The sequence below is a fragment of the Cimex lectularius genome, unplaced genomic scaffold (assembly GCF_000648675.2).
Source record: "Cimex lectularius strain Harlan isolate CLEC.00 unplaced genomic scaffold, Clec_2.1 scaffold349, whole genome shotgun sequence".
In the NCBI taxonomy this organism is placed as follows: Eukaryota; Metazoa; Arthropoda; class Insecta; order Hemiptera; family Cimicidae; genus Cimex; species Cimex lectularius.
Window position 1 is genome coordinate 148,146 of NW_019392869.1, and position 27,251 is coordinate 175,396.

The 27,251-nt window shown below is 35.8% G+C and overlaps 5 protein-coding genes and 1 long non-coding RNA gene across 6 annotated transcripts; 3 read left to right on the top strand and 3 right to left on the bottom strand.

Moving 5' to 3' along the window:
• Nucleotides 1-544: 544 nt before the first annotated feature.
• LOC106668108 lies at nt 545-4,818 on the bottom strand. The gene is made up of 8 exons (XM_014396561.2): nt 4,532-4,818; nt 4,159-4,468; nt 2,909-3,150; nt 2,705-2,846; nt 2,476-2,632; nt 1,229-1,294; nt 1,113-1,148; nt 545-1,047 (listed from the first exon to the last, which is right to left on the bottom strand). Exons 1-8 carry the CDS (start codon nt 4,749-4,751, stop codon nt 649-651), a joined length of 1,572 nt encoding a protein of 523 aa, XP_014252047.1. The 5' UTR covers nt 4,752-4,818; the 3' UTR covers nt 545-648.
• LOC106668111 (alpha- and gamma-adaptin-binding protein p34-like) lies at nt 4,817-5,978 on the top strand. The gene has a single exon (XM_014396566.2). It carries the CDS (start codon nt 4,955-4,957, stop codon nt 5,777-5,779), a length of 825 nt encoding a protein of 274 aa, XP_014252052.1. The 5' UTR covers nt 4,817-4,954; the 3' UTR covers nt 5,780-5,978.
• Nucleotides 5,979-6,305: 327 nt separating this feature from the next.
• LOC106668116 lies at nt 6,306-8,874 on the bottom strand. Its single transcript, XM_014396576.1, has 3 exons — nt 8,533-8,874; nt 6,849-6,926; nt 6,306-6,795 (listed from the first exon to the last, which is right to left on the bottom strand). Exons 1-3 carry the CDS (start codon nt 8,581-8,583, stop codon nt 6,487-6,489), a joined length of 438 nt encoding a protein of 145 aa, XP_014252062.1. The 5' UTR covers nt 8,584-8,874; the 3' UTR covers nt 6,306-6,486.
• On the top strand, nt 8,814-9,959 carry LOC106668113. The gene is made up of 3 exons (XM_014396568.2): nt 8,814-9,136; nt 9,194-9,407; nt 9,465-9,959. Exons 1-3 carry the CDS (start codon nt 9,048-9,050, stop codon nt 9,774-9,776), a joined length of 615 nt encoding a protein of 204 aa, XP_014252054.1. The 5' UTR covers nt 8,814-9,047; the 3' UTR covers nt 9,777-9,959.
• A 531-nt stretch (nt 9,960-10,490) lies between these two features.
• LOC106668112 (protein obstructor-E-like) lies at nt 10,491-18,820 on the bottom strand. The gene is made up of 5 exons (XM_014396567.2): nt 18,715-18,820; nt 13,550-13,753; nt 11,687-11,890; nt 10,636-10,849; nt 10,491-10,575 (listed from the first exon to the last, which is right to left on the bottom strand). Exons 1-5 carry the CDS (start codon nt 18,749-18,751, stop codon nt 10,539-10,541), a joined length of 696 nt encoding a protein of 231 aa, XP_014252053.1. The 5' UTR covers nt 18,752-18,820; the 3' UTR covers nt 10,491-10,538.
• LOC106668117 lies at nt 11,807-13,560 on the top strand. Its single transcript, XR_002910659.1, has 4 exons — nt 11,807-11,898; nt 11,965-12,054; nt 13,111-13,261; nt 13,316-13,560. It is a non-coding gene; the product is annotated as an uncharacterized LOC106668117 (long non-coding RNA).
• Nucleotides 18,821-27,251: the final 8,431 nt, after the last annotated feature.

Genomic DNA, 27,251 nt, shown 5'->3' on the forward strand with positions numbered 1-27,251 from the left:
ATATTATTATTGTGATAATATTGTCTGTACCATCCCTAACCAACCTGATTAATCTTGAAAGCTAACCAGGCCCGAACTACAAACCGACTACTCGTAGAAAAACAATTTTCTATCCCTACTTCCTTCCTCACTCCTTCAAAATTAAATTTATATATACAAAAAACATTAATATCTCACTAACACTTTCAGCATGTCACACAACAGTGACACGACTATATAGAAAACTCACACTCTGAGTGAGTATGAAAATTTGGTTAAACATAAAAGTTCTACATCGCTGGGTACATGTTTTTCTAACCTACATCACACCAGACTGCATCTTACAATCTTTAAATAATAAAAATACCACACAATAATTGTTTATAGGTAGTCCATACAGAAAAATTCAGTATCATAAACAACTCTAAGAGCACACCAGTTGGCTTGAATCACACAAAATAGGCTAGAATAATACAAAATTGTTGAAAAAGCTAAATTTAGACATACACATGACAGCTCAAAAAAAATCTTTTTAAGGGGATTGTATAATTAAAAGTAATAAAAATAAAACAATGACTTATTAAATTTATTATTTACAACAGTTGGTCTTTTATATTACAAACAATATATACATAGACACTACATTTAGTGTTAGTTAAAAATGTTCTTTTAGATATTAGCAATGCATTCAATTCCCCTTTGAATCCAAGTCTGAAGTTCTTTTCTTAAATCAGGCGTGGGCAGTTCCTTGAGTTTTTTCGCTACAAAATCTCCAAACACAGAACAATCATCCTTCTTGTCTTTGTTTACAGATTTTTGCACTTCCTCGGCAACATCGAGATACTTCTGGAGCAAAGTCTTATCCTTGAGAAACCTCTTGATTAAACTGGCATTCGTCAAAAATAATCTAACAAGCTCTTGATCTGTAATACGGCGTTTAATAATTTTCGTCTCGTTTGGCATTGTGTCTTCTTGGTACTCGTCAGGAATGTTTAAAGGGCTGTATCCCTCCATATCAGAATCTTCCGGCTCATTTTTCAAATCCTCCATCAGTTCCTGCATTTGAATCTGAAAAAAGAAAAACAAATGCCCCATTCTAGTGAAATACAACATAATTTTTATATTAAATTTACCTCCTCATATGTTATGCCGTAATGATTTGAATCATTCTAGAACAGTACAAATCATTTGTGCATTAATATCCTTGAAATCTAAATGTAATAATGACACAAAGAAAAAAGAATAATACCGTATCATTAGAGTTGATCTCATCATCTGATTTCATTTCCTGTTTGATCTGTATTCTACATTCATTCTGCAAAAATTGATTATCAATAAAAAAATAAAGCATTAAAATAAAGTGAATACAGTCATACCCCATCTAGCACAACTCTGTCATATAATGCATTTTTTTATTGTAAAGTTTTAAGTTGTAAAGTAAATATTAATTATATTTTAATCCATATATCGCACAAATGTAAGAAAAGTAACACACTCAACAAAAGAAAATTTTATAGGAGAGATAGATGGAAGTTTACCTTTTTTTTTAATTTATGTATAAGTGCACGCTATTATGGTTGTTGGCAATAAAAACTGCCATGATCCATCAATGTTGTATTTTTTTGTCCAAGACTTATGCAAAAATACAAAACTTTAAAAATCCAACTGTACTCCCTTAAAAAACTATCCCATTTTCAGTTGAGACACTTTTCTTGCATATTGGCTCTCGGTATTTTAAGTTAGGTTGTTTGCTCTAACAATAATGGTGGTAAACGAATGACTGTAAGGGAATTCATTTCTTTGTGATAGTAGCAGACAACATACAAGCTTAACAAACAAGCATATATATTCATTACGAAAAATATTCAGACACCATCACCTCATCTCATCCTACAACCTTTCAAATTTTTCCTCTTTCTGCTATTTTTCAAATGTTGTCTCATCAGGATTCAATTAATTATATTAACAATCTTCATAGGATGCATATCACTGTAAATCTTACAACTACATTTTGAATTTAACAATAAAACACATTCAGAAAATTAATTCTTGAAACAAATGGTAGAAATCATTTAATATAATGAAAGCCAATGAAAATATTGATCGTCCGTGGAAAGAAGTTACCAATAGATCATGATGATTACTGAAAAAAAAAAAATACTATAGCCAAAAGTAGCCAGAAATTAAGGAACCTTTTTTTTCTAAGTAAGTGAGTGATTATAAAACAGCTCATCAATACTAATCAAGGAGACTAAGTGAAGAATCTATGGAAGAACAAGACATCAAATTGATTAATTTTTCAAGGTTTGACAAAAGACAAATTTCTGTAACTAAAATGCACAGTAGAACTAGTAAAAAAAAATTCATCATTCCAAAAGAAACACCGTGAATTGTATAGGTATTGGTCAGTTAACATATTATGCATTAAGCAGAGTAGGACTATAGAACAATTTAAAAAAAAAAAAAAAAAAATCATTTATAATCCTGATTTTTAACCTTAGCTTTTAACTCGGCCAGCTTCGCCTCGACAGCAGATACGGTTTTTTCATCTACTTGTCTGAGTTTTCTAATTTTCGAAGTGTAACTCAAACCGGGTATTTTTGATTGTAGCTTCAAAAGGCACTCATTCCTGATAACCGGGTCCTTTGGACAGCTGAAAAAAAACTTAATTAATTTTTAAAATAAGCTTTAATTGCAGATAAAGTATGGTGCAGTGTTAAAGTACTTAAGAAACATCATGTGTGCGTATTCTTCTGCCACTTCTCTCAGCCTCCTTTGGATAGATTTTGCTGCTTCCCGACTCATAGAGGGAAGATTCAAATTTGGAACGGCACCTCTTTTCAACCTCCCGCATTTTTGGTCTGCCCCTGCGGAAGTGCCAGGCAGAAATGAAAAAAAGAACGAACACAAAAGAAAGTCGAAGATTTACTCTTAGGCAGATAGTCGGTCGGTTTGAAATGTTGGCCGCAGACGAGCATATAAGCGCTCAGCGGTTTTCGTATTTTAAGGACCTTCTGCCACTTCTTCGCTTCTTTCTTGTCTTTCGGGAAAAAATGCATAGGGATATTTGAGCTGCCGTATGTCCCGCATTGAGGCACACTGCAATATGACCTGCTGTTCCTTTTCACTTTCGTCCTGTCGTCACTGGAAGAATCCATGTCTTCACTGAAACTATAAACACCAAATTCACTTTCAATTCAATTTAAAAAATATATATTAAGCATTATTGTTTTAACGTTTGTATCATGTTACAATTAATTATAATTTCAGACCTTTCTAGGCTATACAACCATGTGAATGAGTTATGGCAGAATTAGATTACTTTATTCGGCTTAATCGCTGTAAAATTGACTGATTATTTTTTATTTCTACATCAATGAAACTCTATCAACGGAAAAAGAATATTGACAACTGAAATTACCTCGGCTTTATTAAATAAACGTTTAAAATTTGACATTGTTGACGAAGTTTAGGTGTCAGTAGACCGTTTAAAACTTGGTAACGGATAGCAAGAGTTTAGCCTCTTTTGTTAGCAGTGGCGATACCTAACAAATCACTTCCCAACTAACAATTTCAAAATGCCAAGCACTGAAAAAGAACACGACAAACTGTGTATCTTACTAAATTAATAAGGAATGGATTAAACAAAATTCACAATACTTGGCTATTTCAGCAGTAAAAATGTTAAAACAATTGTTTTCAGTCATGCAGATTTGACCATGAAATATTTGCAGGCCAGCCAGGAAATTCCCTAGCATTATCAACCCTTGTATATTTGTTAGTCTTCAACGATTTTCGTTTTACAAATTAAATTCTATCGCTTAAGGTAGTGGCCTATTGCACGGAAGAGGTGTTTCCTCTTTTCGCCAACTTCAGGGTATAAGCAGGCTGAGACGCCAGATAGACATGAACTTCAGACGACGAAAAATATAAAATGCTTCTGGAATTTCAAAGTAGTGAGGATGGGCGGACCAAAATAATCGGAAACGACTAAACGTCAGATTTATCTCTGCGGAGAAGCAAGTCGCCAGGAATCAAATTTGGATTCCAAAAATATAAATTTTTCTTGTTGAGTGTATTCCGGAATTTGTATTAAATTATTTTAAGACCCGATAGTAAAAACTATTAAATCTATAATTCTATAGTGTTTTAATTATGTTTTAATCGGAAGATGTCTACCTTTGTAGGTCGTTTTCTGGCGTCTGTATTTCTTCGATGGGCAATGGCAATCCTTCGTCTTCCGCCGGTTCCTCTACGGCAAAGTCTCCGTCCGTGATCGGAAGTGGTAGGCCTTCGTTTCCGTCTTCGTCCGTGTCCGGCTCCGGTGGCAAGTCGTCGATTTTCAGGTTGTTCTTCGCCCTCCAGAACTTGATCCTCCTGATCTTTCTCGCTTCCTTCTTCCTCGCTGAGGCGGTCTTCCAGTAATTTTTGTCCGGCAGATTCAACGAGGGGATCGCGTCCTTTTTCAACTTCCTCCTCACAGCCTTTTCTGCTGATATAGAAATTTCACAGTAGTAAAGAAAAAAACAGAGGTGCGATTATTTTTACGTACTTGTGGCGAAGAAGCAGTTCGGCTCGAAATGGGCGTTGCAGGCGTAGTCGTTTTTCGTGACGATCCTCGTTCGAAAAAGTCTGGCCCATAGGTCGCGATAACGCTTGTCCCGGGGGAATTTGTGCAGAGAGATCGTCTTAGACGTCCTGTTGCTGCACATGGGCACGGAGCATATTTTATTACTGAAAGACCTGCGCTTACTCTTGTAGGAATTCTCCATAAAACGGCGTAAATGCGAGTTTTGCAGGGTGAACGAGAATAACGGGCTCGAGACCTCGACGTGTAAACATAATCCGGCCTGAAGGTTATCACTTTATCCGTCCCCTCTGGCGACTTTCACTAATTTTCCACGTGGAGCGGTTCTCGTCCCTGTGACATTTGACGTCCATCGTCCGTCAATCTCACCCGGGCAGATTTAGGAAAATGACAGAAAAAACGGAAAACGGGACGGCTTCTGTTGTCGTCGTCAGTTGTACGGAAGAAGACCCAAAGAACGTAATCGAGTCGGTCATCGGAGATCTGCCACCTGCTACTCTAGAGAACGGTATAGAATGTTATCCTTGGCACTTAGACACAAAGTATTACGAAGCGGATATCAGACTGTGCGCGATGAGGGAAAAGTCTTTGGCGAGCAAGTCGTTCGCCGAGACGGTCCACGCGGTCATCATCAATTTCGACAGCGATTCGAAAAATGCCATCGAAGGAGTCAACGAGTGGCTCAGGTACCTGAAAGAATACGGAGCCGACATTAAAATCCTGCTGTGTAACAGGTGCAAGGATGTCTCAGAAACGGGAGTGGGCAAGGTCCAGGTACAAGAATGGTGCGTCATCAACGGCTTCGAGTTGGTTGAAGTAGATCCACTCGTCGACGAAGAATGGGAGGAGGAACAAGACTTTGTCGAGACGACAGGGATTCGAAGAGTGAATCAGGCGCTTGAGGCACACGTCTGGCCCAACTTGACGATTAAGGAGAGGAAGGATCCAACAACTCTGTCCGGCCTTTGGCACGGAGGATTATGCAAAAGCGCAGATGCGGACCATAGGGCATTAAACCCCGATAACATCGAACCGGATCCAGAAGACCTACTTGAAGGGGGTGACTTCAACGACCTGTTCGGCCAGTTGGTGAGTTTGAAGGAAAAAGCGACCTCAATGGGTAGCGAAGATCGCAAACAGTTTGCAGAACAAATCGTCCTTGCATATTGGAATGCAATCGGTGGAGATGAAGATGACATATTAGACTGTTAACAGATCCTTCTGTGTTATGTGTATAGCCTAGTAAATAGTATTTTCTGATATTTTTTTGCTGGCTTTATTTTTATATAGAATATTTGTTTTTGCAACCCAACTTTGTGATAATACCAGTAGCAATCAATTATGCTTTAACATTCCTTTAATTTAAGAAAATGTATGTAATGTAAAATTAAAGAATAGATTATTATACAAATTTTGTTACAAATTATTTTTCCCTTGATTCGAACTGGTTGCAGGATGATGGCATTCATAATTCTCCAAACCAAGAATGTATGATCATAAATTAATTATTTTTCTTATTTTAAAATGCAAAATTAACATTCAAGTAGGTAAAATAGCAGTGGTAATCTCAGTCCTTTTGCAAATTGTTAATATAAAATTACATATTGTATAATTGCGGATTATTAAGGCAATGAAATCAGATTTTAGTGCCAGCAATATTTTTTATTCTATAAATTTATCTGGAACTAAATCTTATCCTAATAATTATGGAGTTCCATAGAAAGAAATGTCATACTGAAGGCAATCAAATGCAGATTGTAATCTATTTTTTTATATAATAAACTTTCAATTGTATGTCAAAACATTTTAATTAATGATAATACAAACTAACAAGAAGCATAATAAATAAAATTGTTTTACATTAGCATTAATACCTTTTTAATATGTACAGTATATAATTTTTTTTTTTAATGCACAATCTATTGTATAGAGTTTTCTTGGGCTGTGTGCAGTTCTTCATCCTCTTCAGCCACTTTGAGAATCGCCTTCTGAATTCTGCTCTGCAACTTCATCTTCATCTTCTTAGATTTGAGTGATCTGAGCTCGCTGGCAACAAAGTCTCCGAATATCGAGCAGTCGTCAGTCAGCCTGTTCACGGCAGTAATGGCCTTCTTTACTATCTCAGCGTTGATTGACACATAAGCACCGTGCTTTTCATCTTCGGCATTGAGAGGTTCTTGGGCATCGGTATCGTACTCTTGTTTCACTTGTAAATCCAAGTTCTCCCCCTGAAAAGTCACTTGTCAATCATTAATTTATAAAATGAACTTGTAATACTCACATTAGTTGTTAATGGCTCAATTTCTTCATCTGAAAAAATTTCTTCCTTGACAAGGTCTAAGTCAACTTCCACCGGACTCTAAAACCAATCAATTTTTTATTACATGTATTTATTTACAATTACTTTTTCCCATCTTTCAGGTAGTGTCTATTTTTTCGCATAGAAATTTCCATCTTTTGAGCCAAGGAATGTTTAAACACTAAAACTTTTGGTCATTTTAAAAATTTTATGATGACCGAAATAAATGGTAGTCACAAGGTGAAATGTCCAGAGAATGTGGTGAGCATGATAAAATTCCCCAATTCAGATTAGTTAATAATTGTTTGGGCCCCAAAAGCGACATGAGGCGTAAATTGTCATGGTAAAAGACTTTTCTGTTTGCTAGTGCACATCATTTTTACTTTATTTGAAGGTCTAAGCATTAGCTGTTCGCTAGTAACCATTTGCACTTGTGGTAAAAGCTCAAAATGCAAGGGGATGAACCTGACCCACCGGATCAGATAGCGTACTTTTGAACAAACCCAAGTCTTTGGATGTGGTTTCTAATTATTGTATATGAAACATTTAACATCACCAACTTCAGAAAAACGTCCACTGTGCACATTATCTTCTAGAATAAAATTTTCTTCTCTAAATCGAGTAAATCACATTTACAGCATTGGTACCAAATGCTACACACAAATTTTCAGTTACAACTTGCTTTGTTCCTTTTTTGAAATTCATAATTTACCTATTAAATTATTTGATACAACTAAAGAAGTTGAAAACAGAAATTTGGGAGAAATAAAGCCTTTTAATTTAGGGATTAAACAAGCGTGTATTTAAAGGAAAATAATATAGACAAAAATGTAAATATTGAGCTAATTTCATTTATGGATTTCATTTAATTACATTTAAGCAACTAAACGCAAGAATCACTCACAAAACCCTATCTCGCAGTAGCCATTTCCACGGGGTAAAACATTTCACAAACTAGAGGCAAAACAAAGGGAGCCATCAGTTTGTGAGAGTCAAGCATATAACTATACCAGCTTGCTTGTTTGCTATTATGGCGATACTTTTTGTCTTCGTCCCATTTTTATGCTCATTCCATTCCATGCATCTTCTCTCTTGTTCTTGTATGAGTTTTAGCTTCAGCATCTCACAAAAATCGGTAACTGATACATTCATATAAGTCAAATGCAGTCCTCCTGGTTCACTCTCATACTTGAGACGTGCGTTTACAGAGAGAGAAATAAACAATGCGTAACACTTTGATACACACTAAAAACCGACAAACAGTCGGCTCACCTCGAAACATACACCACAAGTTTCTCAAAACAGTTGCGTGAGTGATTTTCACAGCTTTAAAATTGAAAAACGACATTACTTTCTTGCCAAACCAATATTTTAATGGCTTAATGGAAAAATAAAGTAAAATAATATTCTCCAAATACAAGAAACTAACTAAATATTTCATAAAGTTAAATTACTTTCTAAAAAGAAAACTGACTCCTGATTGCTCTGAATTTTATAAAATTTTTGCAATAATCATTAGGTGTGCGTCAACTTATTGACTATCCAGCTCGTGACACTAGCTTTTTCAACTCAAACAAGACCTTAAATAAAAATTAATTAAAATAATTAATACGGTCAATTATGACGATTAAATACATTATTATTATATGAAGCCTGATGCCGATACCTGTGGGTCATCGCTCTCCGTATCCTGTGAATCTCGACCTGTCCTCTTCATCGCCGAACTCGGTCGGATTTTTTTAAATTGTTACTCTGTTTGACATAACCTGCCATCTAGAATCTGACAACTGATAACTTTGATAACAGACACTCGAGTTCGTCATAGAATTCGCCATAATTTTAGCGCTTTATCCTACAATTCTTTCCGATTAAAACGGTGTATCGTCCTTGAAACCTCGACCGATTGGCGATAACCTTATTTTGAAACGCAGAAAGTTCGTTTTTATCGGAAACTGCAGCCGGCGGTTTCGAACGTCGAAGGGTTTGTGATCCTGATGACGCGTAATCGTGCAGCAGGAAAAAAGGTCGAATAACCTTCCATTCGTTGAGACTTCTGCGAGACCGTTGCTCAGTTTTCCTCTCCTTTCTTTAGTTATAACGGTTTAAATAAATGACGTACTTGAAAGTCAAACGGACTTGAGAGTGGAGGAGAAAGAGATAGCTTGATCCGGATTTTGGGTTATGCCCGGCTCTTGGTGTGCCATCGGCACGTGTGGAAATTCCTCTTATCGCGCTAAGAAACTTGGAAGGACCGACTTGTCGTTTCATACGTCAGTACATTTATGATAGATTCCGTCCTTTTTCCTCCTAAATCCGTTTTTTTTCAGCTTTCCTAGAGATCCGGAGTTGAGGGCTGTTTGGGTGTCCAGGTGCAATAGGTTCACGGGATGGAATCCGAAATCTTCCTACGTCTGCTCAGACCACTTCAAGCCCACGGACTTCAGGAGGAATCTCAGGGCTGAGCTTATGGGATACAAGGAAAGGCAGAGGAAGCTGCATCCGAACGTCGTGCCCTCCATCAATCTAGGATTCAGTTACGATGTGAGTCAGCTTTATTTTACCCACATCTGCAATACCGAGTCAGTGTTGTTTTTACAGAACCGAGAAATGTATTCGGACAGCGAAGGCTGCATCGCTCCACTCGATTTGCCGCACAACGTTCCGAAAAAGAAAAAGAAGAAGAGGATGAACGAAGTGGTTGTCATTGAAAAAAGAGTATTGCAAAGGACTATAGAAACAGTGCAAAAACTGAACGACGAGTGTTTGCTTTTTGGAGAAATGATAGCACACGAATATCGTTCCATTTCATCAGAACATCTTAGGAAAAAGTTGATCGCTGATATACAAGAGGTGGTTCACAAGATTGCCGAGGAGGATGAGAACAACGTATATCCTGATAATGTAAATTAAGTGAGTTAATGTTTCATATAATTAACTCAATTAATTAAGTCACAAAATTTTTATAAATATTTAAATATCACAGTAATTATTTAATAAATGTTTTTTAAATGTAAGTTGACTGTCAAAATAAGCTTTCTTTTTCATTTACTAAACCTAAATAAGGACTGCATGTCATACATGTTTACTACTTTCTTTTCTTCTTTTTTTTCAATACCTAAAACTGGTTCAGCCACCAACACACTCACTTGCTTTCTTAAAATAGTGATAATATATTCTCAAACCACCATGCTGTGTGTCATTCTGTGAGTTAGTGAACTCATGTTGAACCGCCATTGTGTCTCTAGTGCTGGGGGTAAGTCTAGTTCCTCGCTGAAGATGGCACAATGCCGAAATGCATTTGTGTAGTTCAACAAACCTACAAGTGAAGACTGGCCCAATCCTGGTTTAGCATGACTTCTAATTATTTACAAACATTTTCCTGACAGTTGACTCTTTCATCCACAACTTATGATGCGATTTAGTGTAAAATATCTCTAATATAAATTACCCTATTATAAAATATTACTTCCCAACCAATCACCAGAAACAAATGTCAAGAGTTTATTATAAATTTATTTATTACTTAATGTAAAATTTTAGGAATATCACAACACTTGTAAAATGTGGACCTCTGAAAATAACTTAAGTTTGATTTAAATATTTTCTCTTTTATTGCTTGGTTTAAACCAAGCCATTTAAATTTAAAATTAACTTTATAAACTAATCAGTTGTTCAAGGTTTCTTCTTGTCTTCATCAAACCAGTTTTCACTGCAAAATATAGGCATTAAAAAAAGAATTAAGCAATTAGTATAATTAAATAATTATTACCATCCAGGCACGTTTTCTGGTTCGTCACACTGGAATGTTTCTTCATTGTAGACTTGATTGTCCGCACAGGAACCATGCTGTGGTGTAACGCCATTCCTGCAGATGTAAAATTTCTGGCAGTCGTCTGGGTGGGCGAATGTCGGGTGTGGGAGCGTCCTACCATTTGGCCCCATCACTTCTCCTTCTGGGCAGGAGAATCCATCATCGAGTGAATCTAGGGGGGGAAAATACAGTTAGATCAGGGGTCGATTCTAAACAGAAACGTAAAATAAATATAAGAAAATATAGATTATTTTACAATTTCAAGAAGTTTTTAACAAACTAGAAAAACAAAAAATATAATTAATTTATATTTCCTTTTATACTTAAAAATAAAAATTGAAGCATGATAGTTAATGCAGGGCTAAATAATTGGTTGAAACCTTTATTTGTTATTTTAATGTAAAAGATTATACTTATTATCTAATAAGTTATTACCTCCCTAGTCAACCATAAATTCGTTTATTCATAATAAATGTCATATGCTAAATTATGGTTCACAGGTGAAAAAATTACCTAACTTTTAATTAGACATATCTTTTACTTTATAACTATACATTTTGAAGAATATGCTATTTCAACATATGAAGTATGGGTACAAAAAAATTTTAAAAAATTATTGATAGCAAAAACAAATATTTTAATAAATGCTAGATAGTGAAGAGTATTTTGGTGTTGGATATTTTGGAATAATGAAACATTTAGTCCTGACAAAAGATGAAACTAATAATTCATCAAAATCATCACATTTGTCTTATTTTGTTAAACAGTTGAACCAATTTAAGAAAAAACTTTTCTATAACTTAAGCTGTTTTTCTAAAGTATTTACCATGTTTATTGCCTGTCCAGCAAAATAATTAACATTTTAAAGGCCACATGGTCAGTGGATGAAATGAAACATTTGTTTTGTACTTAAGATTGTTTAGTCATCTATTTAAATTAATTGTCAATTTATATCCACTTGGTGCTTAATTTGTGTAAAATAGTGTAAATAAATAAATGTAATACCTACCTCTTTTGGTCGTGGTGCATTTTCTCACGGAATCAACAGCCCAGGTACACGAGCTGGCAGCATCGTCGTAAACAAGGCTTGGTGGGCAGGGCATCTCATTTGGCACTCCGTCTATACAGTTGACGAACTTGTCACACACCTCTTCGTCAGGATGCCTGAAGAAGCCATTAGCACGAGGACACCCTTTTGTCGCCTTTGGCTCTTCTGAAAATGTAATAAAATACTTGAATTACTACTCTTCTTCCTTTTTTGGTTGACTGTATTTTCTTTTATTATAGATTGGGAGGAATAAATAGCGAACGCGTCAAATAATTTATTTATTGATGTCGATGCATTTCAGGGCCAATGTTGCCTCTTCAGATCTCAGAGTAATAACAAACTCCTTTCTATTCTTGTTCGAATTGTTGTTGCTTTACCCAATGCACTCTGAAAAGTGAAGTTAGGTCGGCCCGAAATACATTGGCATGGTTGAAGCAGTCTGCTATTTATTTGCCCAAATTTATCATCCAAAAAAATACATGGAATTCCGCTAGTATGTAAATTGGAGTTTGTAGATGGCTTCTCAATATATTTTTGTATATTGTGTAAATGTATCACCCAATAATCATTGCCACCCCATACATATGCATGCTAGTAGTTTACTTTTCCATTAAGATATATAATATCTATCATCACAAATATAGAAACAACTTGTGTAACTGTCTCTTATAAAAATACTAAGTCTGATATGTTATAGAGTGTAACTAGGTATGACATCACACGTCTTACAACTTGTTTAATCCCTGTACTGTTTTGCTAATTTTCTGAGTGACATATGTACAAATTATATCTAGATCGATGATTAATTGATTGAGCAAGTTTTCAGGGATTATGCTATACTGTGCCTTTTAAGAGCCAATTCCCATGCTATATTTTTTACTCTTCTTTTTTTGGTAGTTGACTTTTGATATTTCTGGGTTTCTTTTCAGGAACTAGATATCCATCAAACTCTTTTCTTTTTATTGATATCAATTTCTGTTCAAAAAAAGAAATTCTGGAGTAATAACAAACTACTATTTATTCTCATGTTTTTTATTACCCCATGCGTTTCTAAAAAGAAAACAAGACAGATGTGGGGAGACTGATGCCCCTGAAATTGATATCAATAAAAGGAAAACCAGTTTGATGGTTCTCTAGTTTCTGAAACGAAACCCAAGAAATACATATTCCTATTCTGTACTTATAGTACACTGATGAGACTAAATTTGCCAATGAAACTTGATTACATGGCTTGCTTGCAAATATTTCTTCTATAAAAGTGTTATGGGTTCCAAAAACACTACTGTCTGCAAAGATGAGTAGTGCAGTACCGTCTGCCAGCTAGTTTGGGCTTTCTTTGGTTGCATTGTAAACATAGAATTTTTATTAGTACCTATCTTTCTCAGATGCCCATCAAGTCTGCAGTGCTGCTAAAACCTGATAATTGTTTTCTCAACTGCTATAATATTTTTGGATTGCTTGAGTGATTACTGTTATTTCTCCATTCAACCCAGAGTGCATAAGAAACCTTAATCATAGCCCTTTTTCAAAGAGAATGTTAGTATGCAACAATACTTTATTCAATTTGTGATATTTTAATGAGATTTGCAGTATTATAGTAGTTGAATCTTACATCTGAAAGAGCAAACCAGTGAGAATAGATGACCAGGATGATATTAAATGAACAAAATACTAGAAACGCATACTTTAGAGGCCATCATACATTGGAAACCTATATATATTTTAGTCTACTGTAACAAGTAAAATTTCACATGTCAGATAAAACCAACGGGTGAATTTTTTTAATATGAGTACGTTTTTGTACATGTTTGGATTTAGACTCACGCAATTCTGTCCTATCCCCACAGTCAACGTTGACGGAGGTGTCGCATCTCTCATGGCTGGGGTTCCCATCGTCGAAGAGCAGTCCATCAGGGCAGAGTTTCTCCTCGGCCTCACCGTTGACACAGTGGTAGTACAGGTCGCACTGTACCAAGTCCGGGTAGAAGCCATTCTTCTCCGGACACTTGAAGTTCTGAGCGACGCCACCTGAAACAAACCAAAGCACTCGGCGATTATAAAAACTTAACATTTCTGAAATTCCAGTTTAATAGTTGTGCTGAAAAAATATAAAGAAATCAAAGCAATTTTAATTCATCTTAAGCTGACCGGTATTGAAGGGCCGGTTATATGTTTCTTGTATAAGCGTCAAAGATAAACTTTAAATAACATAAATAAAAAAATTATAAAATTTAAAAATTAAATCAATATATAAATCTTCACTAATGTCAAATTTTGCCTAAATGCAGCCGAAGATAAGTTTTGTAGAAACAAGTTCGAGCTCTTGTCAATTTCTGGGATGTAGAAAGTCAAAAATTGGTTTAAAAAAAGGCGTTATCAAAACTTTTTTTGTTATTACGTTGATTTGTTGTTCCAGGTAATAGGTAAAAATACCACAAAAATTAATAATAATATCGTTATCTGAAATAATCAATTATTATTCTCCCGCTTAATTTCACTAAATAAATTTCACTGCCTAATCCTCAAAAAAAGAGGTCGCCATTTCCTCTTGAGTCGCCTTATGTGAATGTAGGGATGAGTTCTGTTGGACAAGGCTTGGGCGAGAATATTAGGAAGATAGGTGTTCGTGTAGGGTAGTATTGGATAAATAATACGGAGCGTTTATAATTAATCTGAGTACTTTTTACCGAAAGAATTGGAGACGTTGGATATTACAAGGTTTAGCGGTTCTTCACAATTTTATACCGTATGTTGAAATCGGTTGAAGTAGCGTTTTGTAGACCGTAAGCTTGTTTTTTGTCGATAGCTTGGATTGTCATTCAGTAAGTTCGTAGAGTAGTCATATACTTGTAAAGTAAGTTCTATGCAATTTGACGAAATAAACCCGAGGCAAGGAAGACAGTCTGTTTTGGGGATAGGAACATTGTTGTAGTACGTGGATGCATTTGCCTTATGTCCATTTTCCATTGTATTCACCAATCTGCTATGCATGTGATATTTGTCATATCTGCAGATGTTCCGAAGCAACCGCAGAATCGAAGTGGTGTAAAAGAAAAAGCAAAACAGAGAAATCGGAGTAAATAAACGCAATGATGTATACGAGAAAATAGCACGAGTAGCATAAGAGAAATTCGTATAAATTTCATAATTATCAAAAAAAAATCCGTAAAAATGTAATCATTAATCGGTTAGCGATGTACATTGTAAATATTACATTGTACGTTGTAAATAAATTGATTTAATTACGGCAGTAGGTGCGTAAGAGAAATCCTGCTGAAGAATGTAGAATAAACAAGTATTGCGGGCCAAAATTAATTGATTAAAGTAAAAAATTTACTTCATATTATCGTCTGATTTTCGAATTAGAAAATTATGTAAGTGCATAAACTTTCAACGAAAACTTGAAGTTGGTGTTAGTAGAGGACAAATATTAGATAATTATACAAAGTGACAAAAGTCTGTCGATTCGGGGAGTGAAATTTAAACGAAAATTTTTTTTAGCAAGGTCCACGCCTCGTCTATTTAATGCACACTTTCACAACACGGACACATCTGCATAAAAATTTGCATTGAACGGTACCGAATTGATTAGAATCGGTACTGCCTTCGGCCCCCGCGTTTTTTCCTACGTTACAGTAAGAAAAATATTTAATAAACATTTTAAAAAATATATAAATTTAGACCTAAATATCTCAGGTACGGTAAAGTGAAGAATTATTTTGGATATAAGTACGGAAAATGGTTAATTTCACAATTTTGTATACTACATAAAAACCTTGCAGAACTATATGTAGTTATGTAAAAAAGCCCGAAATCCTGATCAGGGATTGATATGAATAAACGAACCACTATCGCTCTCCCTCTCTCTCTCTCACTCTCACTCTCATTCTCTCTCTCTCTCTCTCTCTCTCTCTCTCTCTCTCTCTCACTCTTTCTTCCTTCTTCTCCTTCTTCTTCTTCTTCATCCTCACTCTCGCTCTCTCCAACACTCTCTTTCTAATCTCTCTCCATCTTTCTCATACACTCCCTCCATCACTTTATTTTAAGAATCTTAACAGTGTTCAAATTATTATAGTGTATTGTAAGTTATTTTGCACAAATTTGTAAGTTTGAGTTGTAAGTAAAAGAAAAGTTCTTTTCCCGATTTGTTTCTAAATAGATTTATTACAGTTTTTAATGAGGTGATGAAAATTTAATTTTATATGTGTGTAATGGTTAGTAAATTTTTTAATTATATGATTTCTTTCTTTGATTATTTATTACAGTTAAATGAACGTAAATTTTTATTTGATTATTCTTACTGTTCCTCATTCAACTTAAATTTTATATTTTATATTGTTATGTTTATATGGTCATCTAGAAGTAATGTAAGTTCAAATTGTAAAATGTTCGTTTCTAGTTGAGTATAAGAAAGGTCAAATTGATCTAACTCTGCGAGATTTGTAAAAATAAATCGTTTATCAAATCAAATCAAAATTCTCGCTCACTCTCTCTCTCTCTCTCTCTCTCTCTCTCTCTCTCTCTCTCTCTCTCCCGTTCTTTCTAAAATGATAAATGCTTTTATGCAAATAAGTGTCTTTTTTAATTAGTGAAACCCGCGAAATATCTAGAAAATGACAATTATTATTTTTAGCCGGCTATCAAAGAGTCTGAGAATTAGGACATAGGATGGGAATTTAACTTTAGGTAAATTAAGACATTATGTATGGGATGACGGTTGACCTATTTGGTCACGTTGGATTTTCCACTACACGGCTTCCACGCCGTCAAAACAAAATTGCTCAATGGTAAATTTTTCTTGTCAACACATTTCGTAAGTTCCACCACCCAGAAAATTGTGGTTACAAAATTGAGTAGTAATATTGCTAATAATGAATTCACACTTAACATTGATTTACAAGATATGTGAATAGAAAAAATTGAGGTATGGTGAGTATATCAATTCACTTTTTTGAAAGGATCGTTCTATTCACAAACCAAGTTATTGAGTTCATCGTTTCCAAAAAAGATGTGAGAGTTTCTGTTGGTGTTTCGTCAAGTTCCATACTCATTGAAAATCCCCTTCAATGGCATTTGGTAATTAGTGCGGAGAACTATGAATATAACCCTGGCAAGCTACTTTAAAGAAAATAACTTCCTTGAGGTTTTGACTTTGACCGAATAAATTGTACAAAAACGCTTTGGAATTTTGAAAAAGCAGGAGGGAAAAATCCGTCCTGCAAGACGGCAGCTAAGATGTCCACAATTTTAACAAATCTCCAACGTCTCGGACTAATGGTGTGAAGACGTTCATATATTCAAGTTCATATAAATTTGGATCTCGGTAAAGAGTCTAATTAACCAGAATAAGAATATCCAGTTTGTTTTCCAATTTAACGCCTCAAGGGTGGATATAATGGGAGGCCTGTTAAAATAATTGTTTACAGCCGACGGACACCTGCTTTGCTAATAAGTTCATAACAGAGAAAACGGTTTCGAGATCGACTTTCTACGCCGCTATTCATTTTAATGTTGAAGCAGAAATCCGCCAAATCTCCTTTTAGCCGGTATCAATAAAAATCCGGGCCTTTCACTCCAGCTTGGGAACTTCAAAGTAATTAATACTTTAAGAATTTCACAGTAAGTAGTTACTTGGCACTTGACATTAAAATTGGTGTTATGTATTGTTATGTTGTTTTTAATGGACATGTTAATGAACGCTTTGCACCAATATAAGCTGAAATTTCTTAGTCTTCAAGTTCTAAGCATTACCGGTGATTGCATCAATTCTTGATTTGAAACGGATTTAATACTATTAAAAACATTTTGAAGGTCAACATTGCTCATTTTGAACGATATTTTTAATAGTATTTTATTTGTCGTACCTAAGATCTTTTGACGGATAAGGTGTAATAAAAATAAGGTTAACTCAGTGATAATGACATTTGTGCTGTTTAAAGACTAATAGTTAAAAAATCGATCCTAATGACTAAAGAGAGTGGTCAAAACTTTCAGACCACTCTGCCTTATCTACGAGATAACCTTTTTTGGCATAATATTTTTTCGATTATGATCGAGGGTTTAAATTTTATATAAATCTATTTTTTGTTAGTTCAAAACGGGAAATTTGTGACCATTCTCTTACAGAAATTTGTACATTTCTGCCATCGTCATGTTTTAGGATAGACACACTCACAATAACAAATAACAACCTTTTTTGAAGTATTGGATGTTGTGGATGTAGTAAAAAAAATTTTTTTTGATCAATTCAGAAAATTTGGAATTCAATCGTGTAAAGACACAAAAATAAAAAATAAAAACTCTACATACAGAAATGTGCCCTATAAGTTTTCTGATATTGATAAAGTCGAAAATATGTTAATGTACTTAAATCCCTGCTTACATTTTAGTGTTCAGCATAGTGAAATAAAATCGATTAAATGAGAAATTTAATTCAAAATTCATTTTAAAATGTTGTAAAATTTTATAAAAAATTAATTCAATTGTCAAACCTTTTCAAACCCTCTTTCACACAAATACTTATTCAGCTTAAATTTTATATTTTCTATTGTTATGGTCATCTAGAAGTAATGTAAGTTCAAATTGTAAAATGTTCGTTTCTAGTTGAGTATAAGAAAGGTCAAATTGACCTAACTCTGCGAGATTTGTAAAAATAAATCGTTTATCAAATCAAATTAAAATTCTCACTCACTTTCTCACTCTCTCTCTCTCTCTCTCTCTCTCTCTCTCTCTCTCTCTCTCTCTCTCTCATACACACACACGCACGCACGCACGCACGCACGCACGCACACACACACACACACACATTCTAACAAATTCTCTTTCGATCTCGTTATCTAATATGAATGAGGATTGTTTGAGGAAAAAGATGAGATAAACAAATCCAAAATCCTACGAGTGAAATCCACAACTACGCACAAAATCACACCGATTCTAAACTGGAATGCACACACAGCCGCCCTTCTTCTTCTATTTTATGTCTTACTCACATGATATTATTGCAAAGAGTGCGATGAACGAGTTCATGTCTTTTCGTCGTTGGTACTCGATTCTGAATGGAGCAGGGCCGAACTTGGGCCTCGCTCCAAGAGGAACACGGAGTGGGAGTCGAGGAGAGGACGGAAGAAAAAGTCCGCGAGGTAGGGGATGTTGAAGGAGCGAGACAGGGCGGCCCGAAAGAGAGATGTGTCAATCACAATCTGTTCTCAATATAACAATTAATAAAAGGACTATTTGGAAGATTTGCAGTTTCTACAGTCGAAACGCTTTCGCGACTCGTTGGAGATTTCAACAGTGGTGTAGAACATGACACGGCTTGAAAATTTGCAATACCTCCCATCTAATAAATAAATCTTCTGGCTCTTATCTCTATAAACTCTGGAGTCTTGCTAGAGGCAATTTGCAATATTCTTTACCGTTGTCTCGATATTTCATAATTGCCTATCACGTCTCTATTTCATCATTCGAAATGGTCGTCACTTCTTTATTTTCAATTGTTTGTGAATTTTTATTATTAAAATTTAACCTTTATTATTATTGAACTAAAAGAAAATTAAGAAGAAATTTAAAACATTAGTTTCAAAAAACTTTTTCGTTCAATATTCGCCCAGCTTCTAAAACCACACCCTCCAATATTGAATAATCACGTCACTTTTTAAGTCAGTTGCTTTCTAGTCGCACCAAGTACACACAAACGTACCTTTTACTCTCGTCAGTTGTTATGAAGCTGCAAGTACGCACGAACGCATCTTTTGTTCAGTTGCTCTCACGTCGTCTTTACCCACGAACGCACCTTTGCTCTCGTCTTTGCAGTTGCTCTCCAGTCGCCTACATACGAACTTACCTTTTCATCCACTCTCAACACGACACACAAGAAGGCCACATTTACACAAAAAACAAACCTTTGAGCCCTGAAGATGATCTCAATAAAGATCGAAACGTTGGCACGATAAAGAAAATGTTTTTCTAAAACCTACGTCACACCAGACCGCATCTCACGATTTCTNAATTGTACAGGGTACCTCACGCCCAGTTCAAAAAATTTCAAAGTTTTAAAATTTCAAATATGACTACATATATTTGTAAAATTTAAACAATGTTTAAATCCCAAACTTTGAAGATGATCTCAATAAAGATCGAAACGTTGGCACGATAAAGAAAATGTTTTTCTAAAACCTACGTCACACCAGACCGCATCTCACGATCTCGGAATAATCAGTTATAAAGATGCTTTACAGGACGACCAACAAAGAAGAGATTGACTATTCAAAGATTTATTTACTGCTGATTTGATGATGGGATTTTAACCCTGTCGTTTTGGAATATCAGGGCGCGTTTGGACAAATTGGTGCCTACATTGGCGATAATCCAAAAACAGGGAGAAATAGGTAAACCAAAATGATTAGAAACGATCAGACTGCAGGTTTACCGACCCGCAGACCCCTGAGGAAATCTGACAATTTATGCTATTTATATTTCCCCGTAAATAAATTTACTCAACGTCTGCTCATTGAAATTTATGATAAAAAGGGTAAAAGATCACGAACTTTCACCTGTTGAGTGATATTTAATTAATTCATTAAAACATATAATAAACATTTGGGCTTGTAGTGTGAATTTAATTTTGAAGTAAACATTCTAACATTCGAACATTTCTATTAGTAAACATTCTACACAGTATATTAGGTTTATTGGTTTAAAAAAATGACAAGACAGAAGATACAAGTTTTGAAAGGGTTCCAGGTCAAGGTTGGAGAAAGCCTTGTCTTGTCGCCGAAGGGTGGAACTCACTCGCTCACGTATTACAAAACCCTGACCCTCTTATTTCCCTGCTGTACTTTGTGATTCGGGCCGAATGTTTATCCGGTTGACGTTCAACGTCGTGGCGGAACGGGTCCAGACTTTCTGGGTGGAGAACAGACCCAATGACAAACCCTCTACGACCGGCTACACTTCCTTCTTCTTCGTGGGGCCGACCTCTAATTTCAATGCAATCGACCCATTCAGCGGGCAACGGAAGCATTCACTTTCAACTAAAAAATTACGCGTTTTATAAACTGCTCAAAAATGAAGAGGGATATTTGCAATTTATTGTTAATCTATTAATTTTAACTAAATTAACCATTTAAATTTTCATTTAATATATTCTTGCTAGTTGGATGAAACAAAATAGAAAATACAAACCAAAAACAAACACATGTTAATCATCATTTTTAATAACAGATTTACTTAAGAATAGTAAACATAAAGATAACTCATTTTGTAAAAACACCTTTTCTCGTCTTTTCTCCATTTTAATAGCTTTAGCCCGATTCCGAGAGGTAGTCCAGTGCCAAAAGGAGTCCTAGTAGTGGATCCCAGAGCATTACGACGCTAAGGCAAAACAGCAATATTGTCACTGCTGCAAGACTTGGAACCTTTTCCATAGTGCCCGCCAGATCCTAAATGAGGTTCAAAATGTTTTGGCAAAGCCTTTGGCCGTTCGTAATCGTTTGTAGGAAGTTGGCCTTACATCGTATGCTCCTTGAGACGACCTGCAGTAACAGCCCGCCACCAGCAACTCAGGAGAATATGGTGCAGCGAGCGCCTAGAAGCGAACACCAATTGGAATGCTGTTATGTTTACTGATGAGTCCCTTTCTGTCTGTATAGTGAAAGCAGGCGCCGAAGAGTCTACCGAGGACGGGATATGTACAATGCCCCAGTTCGTGCTCCCTTCAGTGCAGTTATCTGAGCTGGGATTTACAATAGAGGACGAACTGTACTCCATTTTGTTGAAGGTAACCACAGCAATTCGTTATGTCCAAGAAATTATCGAGAAATTCACTCCTCAAACTACGGATCTCATTGGCAAGGATTTTTGATTTCTGGATGACAATGCCAGACCACATAGAGGCAGAGTTGTTCATCAAATCTGCGAATTTCCCATCTGCCCTTTCCACCATTGTCTCCAGACCTCAATCCCATTGAGCACATATGGGATGCTTTGCAGAAAACCACCATCCACAGCCAGTTGACCTGCAACAATTCAGGGCAGCCTTGCACCATGTATGGAGTGAAATTCCTTATGAAATTAGTGACCTTATAAACAGTATGCCTAACAAGTGCACAGAAGTTTTAGTTAACAGATGACATTATGCACGGGATTAATTGTTTAAAAAAGTTATTGTGTCCAATAAATAAAATTATGGAATTAAAACCATTTATTTTGTTATTTTTCAAAACCCCTTAATTATATTTTCCTTCAGTACAAACATAATCATTTCTGATAAATATTAACGCAATTTATAATAAAAATAAAATAAAAATGCTAGGGAAAGTAAATATTACAAAATTGGCAATATCGGTATTCATTTTTGAGCATTTTATTATGCCACTTATTGTTAGACGTATCTAAAAATTAAGTATTGTAGTATTTTTGGATTTATTAAGGTTAAGGGTCTGGCACTGCAAGTTGTGTCACGTTTTTAGTTTCTTCCGTTTTTTTGATGGTTGGATGATATCACATCAAGATTTAGCAGAAAAAAATCGAATATAAAACCTACAACTGATGACCGAGTAGAGAAAACTACTCTACTCGGTCAACAGTTGTGGGATTTCTCCTGAAACCGATCATCCTGATCCGCCAGTCCTTGCTGGTCTAGTCAGACAATTTTCAAAATTTTGCTGAAGATACAATAAGACTAAACAAAAGAAAGAAAAAAGTGGTTCATCACCCCACTGACTCCATGAAAAAATCTTACAAAATACACTTGTTTTCTTTTGGAGAAACCCCGCCTTATCTGCCTCTTTAACGTACAAATGTCCAAGAAATCGCCAAATCGATTCGACATATGTCTAAAATTCGCCCGATCTTCTTCATCTTGTAAAAACATGAGACCACGGAGGAATTGTCAGTACAGAAGAAAGAGCGAGAACCACGGAGGCGGGTTGCGAAGGGAAGTTGTAAAAAGGACGTGTCAGACGTGATTTCAGTTGACGAGACGTGATCGTGGATACGGAATACAAACCGATCCTTCGGCCAATAAACCCTTCGATCCTTCCGGCCACACATAACAACTGGAATTCAAAATTTTAAAAGCCATCACACGCTGTCATGCTCGGTAGCTGGCAAACGCAACAATACTGTTAAAACTTATTATGCATTGGACAAAACTATGTGCGAAAAACATGAACAAGATGGAAACTTGCTAATATATTCAGAATGTGAGATTTATTGAGTTCTGCGGGGTGATGAACTCTTTTGTCATCATCTTGGACCACCTATCCTCCGTGTTTTGGTATGTCGCTATACGGGTCTATAAAGGTCTAGTTTTTTCTGGTTCTCCCAACCAGAAAAAGTGGTTGAACATGATCGGAGACGATCATCGCATCATTAGACCGTTCATAACAATTATAATGTTTATTGCATTTTTATACTTTTATTTTGTTAATCGAAGAAAGAAAATGTCACTTCCTAGCCGATTAAACGTCAGGAATACACTTATTTTTGTAAATATAATTTGGTACATATAATAAAACTTTTGTCTTTCTAGGGCAAATTTCTTCCGAAAACTCTGAAATTTTAATGAACAGAAAAATAATTTTAAATAACATGGACATTTGGATTAACCATACCTCGATAATCAATAGACCACAACGGTTGCACCGGTTTCCCGTTTATCGGGTATTTGTTTTAGCGCACTTTTTTCCAAACATCTCACCATCATTAATTAATTTTCGACCAAAACGATTTCAAATTCAATTAGACTTTTAGTCGATCGTCGGATAAAGTTCGCACGCAAAACGAAAATTATCATGGGCAAAATTTCGCTTTCATTCTTGTTTAATGGTAAAAAAAGTATTGATTGCATAACATCGATCTGCATAAGACCGATTCTGACCATTCTGGTCCGCCTATCCTCGCTGTTCTGGTCTGCCGAGTTTTGGCATTCACCATCTTCAATGGTCGGCCTGTGATCATAGTAATTTTAAACATTACAATTAATTAAGGTTTTTAGATGAGATGAAAAAAGTTAACGGCACGAGAGGGATTCGAACCCACGACCTTCGGCTTGATAAGCCGCTGCTCTACCACCTGAGCTATCGTGACCTCGATCCACTCGGACATCAGGTGGTAGAGCAGCGGCGTATCAAGCCGAAGGTCGTGGGTTCGAATCCCTCTCGTGCCGTTAACTTTTTTCATCTCAACTAAAAACCTTAATTAATTGTAATGTATTAATTGGTCAAGCGGACCACGAAATTAGTGAATTTAGTAATTTTAAACTATCGATTGGAATTGTTAATAAATTTCCTACGACTAAAATCAGACCAAAGACTCAATAGCCACAACTTCTTAGAAAAATTAGAAGGCGAATAAAAGAACTGCAACTTATTTTGCGACGAACCATGACATCTGGTAATAAAAATATTAAAATTTAAGATATTCTTCGAAGACTATAAGGTTGTGAACCTGTTTGGACATTTCCGATCCCGGTCCGCCTGTGTTCGCTGGTTTTGTTCAGTTTTCTATTTTTCACCATCTTTCTTTACTTTTTGTTACATTTAAGAGAAAATCAATTCAAAATAAACATAAGCGATTATCTGTTTTGCAAGGTACAGGTCATCATCACTCGGTGGACCCCAAGAAGAAATCTTGAATAACAACTGTAAGAGGTTTCCTAAATCCAAAATATTTACTTATTTGATAACAAATAGGTTACCTTTATTCTAAGGTGTACAACTAAAAAAAGGACTAATATTATTTGGAACATCTTTCAATTGAATGTTTTGTCTCATTTCAACTTTTTTTAATGATTCTACTTTCGAAGTTTTACACTAAAGTTGAAAATTGGCTGACATTCTGACAGAATAATTACTACTACTAGTACTAAGTACTAATCAAAACACCATTATCTCGCTAGAAAGCCATGTGGAAGTGAGGACAGAAATCGTCAAGGTATAATCAAAAGTTTAAATATAGTTATTTTATTTAGTAGGTAAATCAAGTCCACTACACAAAAGAGAATGTAGAGGTATCAATTATAAACTGTATAAAAGAATAAATATTTAAAAAAATGATTGAAATAAATAAAAACTAAACACTTTTCTAGGCTCGTCTTTTTTCGCTGGTTGTCATGATAGCTGAATCGAAGCCTTCTTTCGTGATGATGTCACTGCTTGTAAGTTTTTACTAGCTTTTTTCTGTTTTGTATATACTGGCGGTAATTGTTTTGTCATCTTGTACAAATGTATTTTGGTTGCATTCACTAAATCAACGGGAGTTCATCCTCTTGCAGACAACCAGTAACAACAAATTTGATCTAATTTATCTTGATTACAGATTTCAGCAACCGTCAGAAGGAACAACGATGATATTTAAAAACCTTGCGTTTAGCTGCTTAATTGGTTTCATTCAAATAACTTCACAATTATTTCTCTACTCCTTTTGCCCTTTATATTTTTTCTAATCTTAATTTCTAAATAATAGAAAGTTCTATAACTTTTAGCCTGCCTTTGATTGTAGCTTCTTCTATTTTGAAATGTTTTAAACTTTTGTTTAATCCTTGAATGTTTTGCAGATCAAAACTAGAAACCTACATTTATTTTCTCAAATTACATAGTACTTTCTTTACAAGTATAAAAAATTTTAAACAACATATTTCTAATAACACACTAACCATCATTATTTTTATTAATTACATTATTACCGCTTAACGAATTACATTCTAAATACCCCAACAACTCCCTCAAAAAGCCCCCCCCCACATATCTCTACAATTTATTGTATCATTACACATTTTCCCTTACTCTGGAAATAATCGAACATCATCCTCTTTCCGAAACCAGGCATACCAGTACACAAAGCCTTACCATATCGTCCTGTTGGTTTACTTCCCATCATGACTAAAGTATTTGAAAAAAAATTCTTCTTAAAATACTATTGTGAAAATTTGTTTTGTGTTTTTAATTTTTGTACCCTGTAGCGGTTGACTGCGTGTGGCACAAGGGTCTCCAGAACAAATTACATCGAGCCCTTCCACATGCCCACTATTGAATCGTCCGCTTTTATCTAACAGAGCGGTTCTTTCGGGTCTCACAAGGATCAGATTACACCGAATTATTCTCTGGCCACGGGAATACCGCAGGGCAGTGTGCTCGGACCAATCCTCTATATATATTACGCAGGGCGGGCTACCAGGATCCGAGGGGTTAAAAGCCTGGGTAGGCCCGTACCCCATCCCTAAAAGGTCCGGGACCTGGTCGGCTCACGAGTCCTACATAAACCTTTTGGACCTATTCACAAACCCCAAGATTGTGGACCATTTTATCCTGGGGAGTGTTTTGGTTATGTCCTCTCCTTCGAAAGTATCAAATCTTTCCCTAGCATACCTATAGCATTCTGCAAGGTAGTGTCGAGCCGTTTCTTCTTTTGTTTCGCAGAAGCGGCAGAAGGGGTCTGGTAGAGTACCCATTATGAAGAGGTGTCTTCTCAAGGGGCAATGGCCCGTTAGGATACCTATCGGCCTCCTTATTCCCCTCCTAGAGTTAGAGAGTAACCATTTCGCTTCTTTAGGTTTGATTTCCTTCAGAAACTTCTTCGATTGCCTGCATCCGGGTGACATATTCTATTCTTTAAGGAATTGTTTCAAGCCCCAGCAACTTATACTCTCTTTCGCTGTGCTTAAAGAGTGGGGTAATACCGGTTGTGGCCCGACAAACGCAGTATTTGATCCTTCTTTGGCCAGGCTGTCCGCCTCCTCATTGCCATAGTGCCCCTTATGAGCAGGTATCCATATGAGGGTTACCCTATTCTCGTACCTGGTAGTAATCCTATTAATGAGTTCAACGGTTTTCTCTACCAGCCTAGATGTTGATAACTCTTTTTGTAAAGATTTAAGACTGGCCTGACTGTCGGAAAAAATTTTAATATCTTTTCCCTTAATCTTGTTATCCATGAGTGTTCTGCAGCAAACATTGATGGCCCAGACCTCTGCTTGAAAGACCGAGGTGTTATTACCAAGAGGAGAGGAGATGCTGATACCTAACTTAGATATAATTATTCCAGCACCACTTCCCTTGTCCTTGAGGAGGGAGGCATCGGTGAAGCAGTCTAGGTTACGATGGTCATCATCTGCCCTATAGGACCAATCCTCTATAACCATTCAACTGCAGATGTTCCCATGACACAGTAACTGTTGTGTCCTCCACATCATCTGACCTCGATCCGGCCGTTCTTCTGAGCATCTGGAGAGACTTGTAATATGTATAGTAGATTGTTGTAGACAATGAAAAATTAAATGAAATTAAAGCAAGTGCGTCCATGTCAGTTTTACATTCCAAAGCAAATCTCCATTCACAGTATACTACAATTCGATAGTGACTCTCAACACGACACATAAGAATGACACATCTACAAGGAAAAAAACACTGTGAGCCCTGAAGATGATCTCAATAAAGATCGAAACGTTGACACGATAAAGAAAATGTTTTTCTAAAACCTACGTCACATCAGACCGCATCTCACGATATCCAAATAATCATTGGCT

Bases quoted from the DNA above. Each gene is read 5' to 3' on its own strand.
- LOC106668111 (XM_014396566.2), top strand. From the start codon at position 4,955: ATGACAGAAAAAACGGAAAACGGGACGGCTTCTGTTGTCGTCGTCAGT.
- LOC106668113 (XM_014396568.2), top strand. From the start codon at position 9,048: ATGCCCGGCTCTTGGTGTGCCATCGGCACGTGTGGAAATTCCTCTTAT. The intron at 9,137-9,193 runs GTCAGTACATTT...GTTTTTTTTCAG, and splicing joins ACCGACTTGTCGTTTCATAC to CTTTCCTAGAGATCCGGAGT. The intron at 9,408-9,464 runs GTGAGTCAGCTT...TTGTTTTTACAG, and splicing joins ATCTAGGATTCAGTTACGAT to AACCGAGAAATGTATTCGGA.
- LOC106668116 (XM_014396576.1), bottom strand. From the start codon at position 8,583: ATGAAGAGGACAGGTCGAGATTCACAGGATACGGAGAGCGATGACCCA. The intron at 6,927-8,532 runs GTATCGGCATCA...GATTGGTTTTAG, and splicing joins CGGAGAGCGATGACCCACAG to AGTCCGGTGGAAGTTGACTT. The intron at 6,796-6,848 runs GTGAGTATTACA...GTGACTTTTCAG, and splicing joins TTGAGCCATTAACAACTAAT to GGGGAGAACTTGGATTTACA.
- LOC106668112 (XM_014396567.2), bottom strand. From the start codon at position 18,751: ATGAACTCGTTCATCGCACTCTTTGCAATAATATCAT. The intron at 10,850-11,686 runs GTAGGTATTACA...TTCCCCCCCTAG, and splicing joins ATGCACCACGACCAAAAGAG to ATTCACTCGATGATGGATTC. The intron at 10,576-10,635 runs GTAATAATTATT...TATATTTTGCAG, and splicing joins CCAGAAAACGTGCCTGGATG to TGAAAACTGGTTTGATGAAG.
- LOC106668108 (XM_014396561.2), bottom strand. From the start codon at position 4,751: ATGGAGAATTCCTACAAGAGTAAGCGCAGGTCTTTCAGTAATAAAATA. The intron at 3,151-4,158 runs GTAGACATCTTC...TGGTGTTTATAG, and splicing joins CCAGAAAACGACCTACAAAG to TTTCAGTGAAGACATGGATT. The intron at 1,048-1,112 runs GTAAATTTAATA...TTCTTTTTTCAG, and splicing joins ACGGCATAACATATGAGGAG to ATTCAAATGCAGGAACTGAT.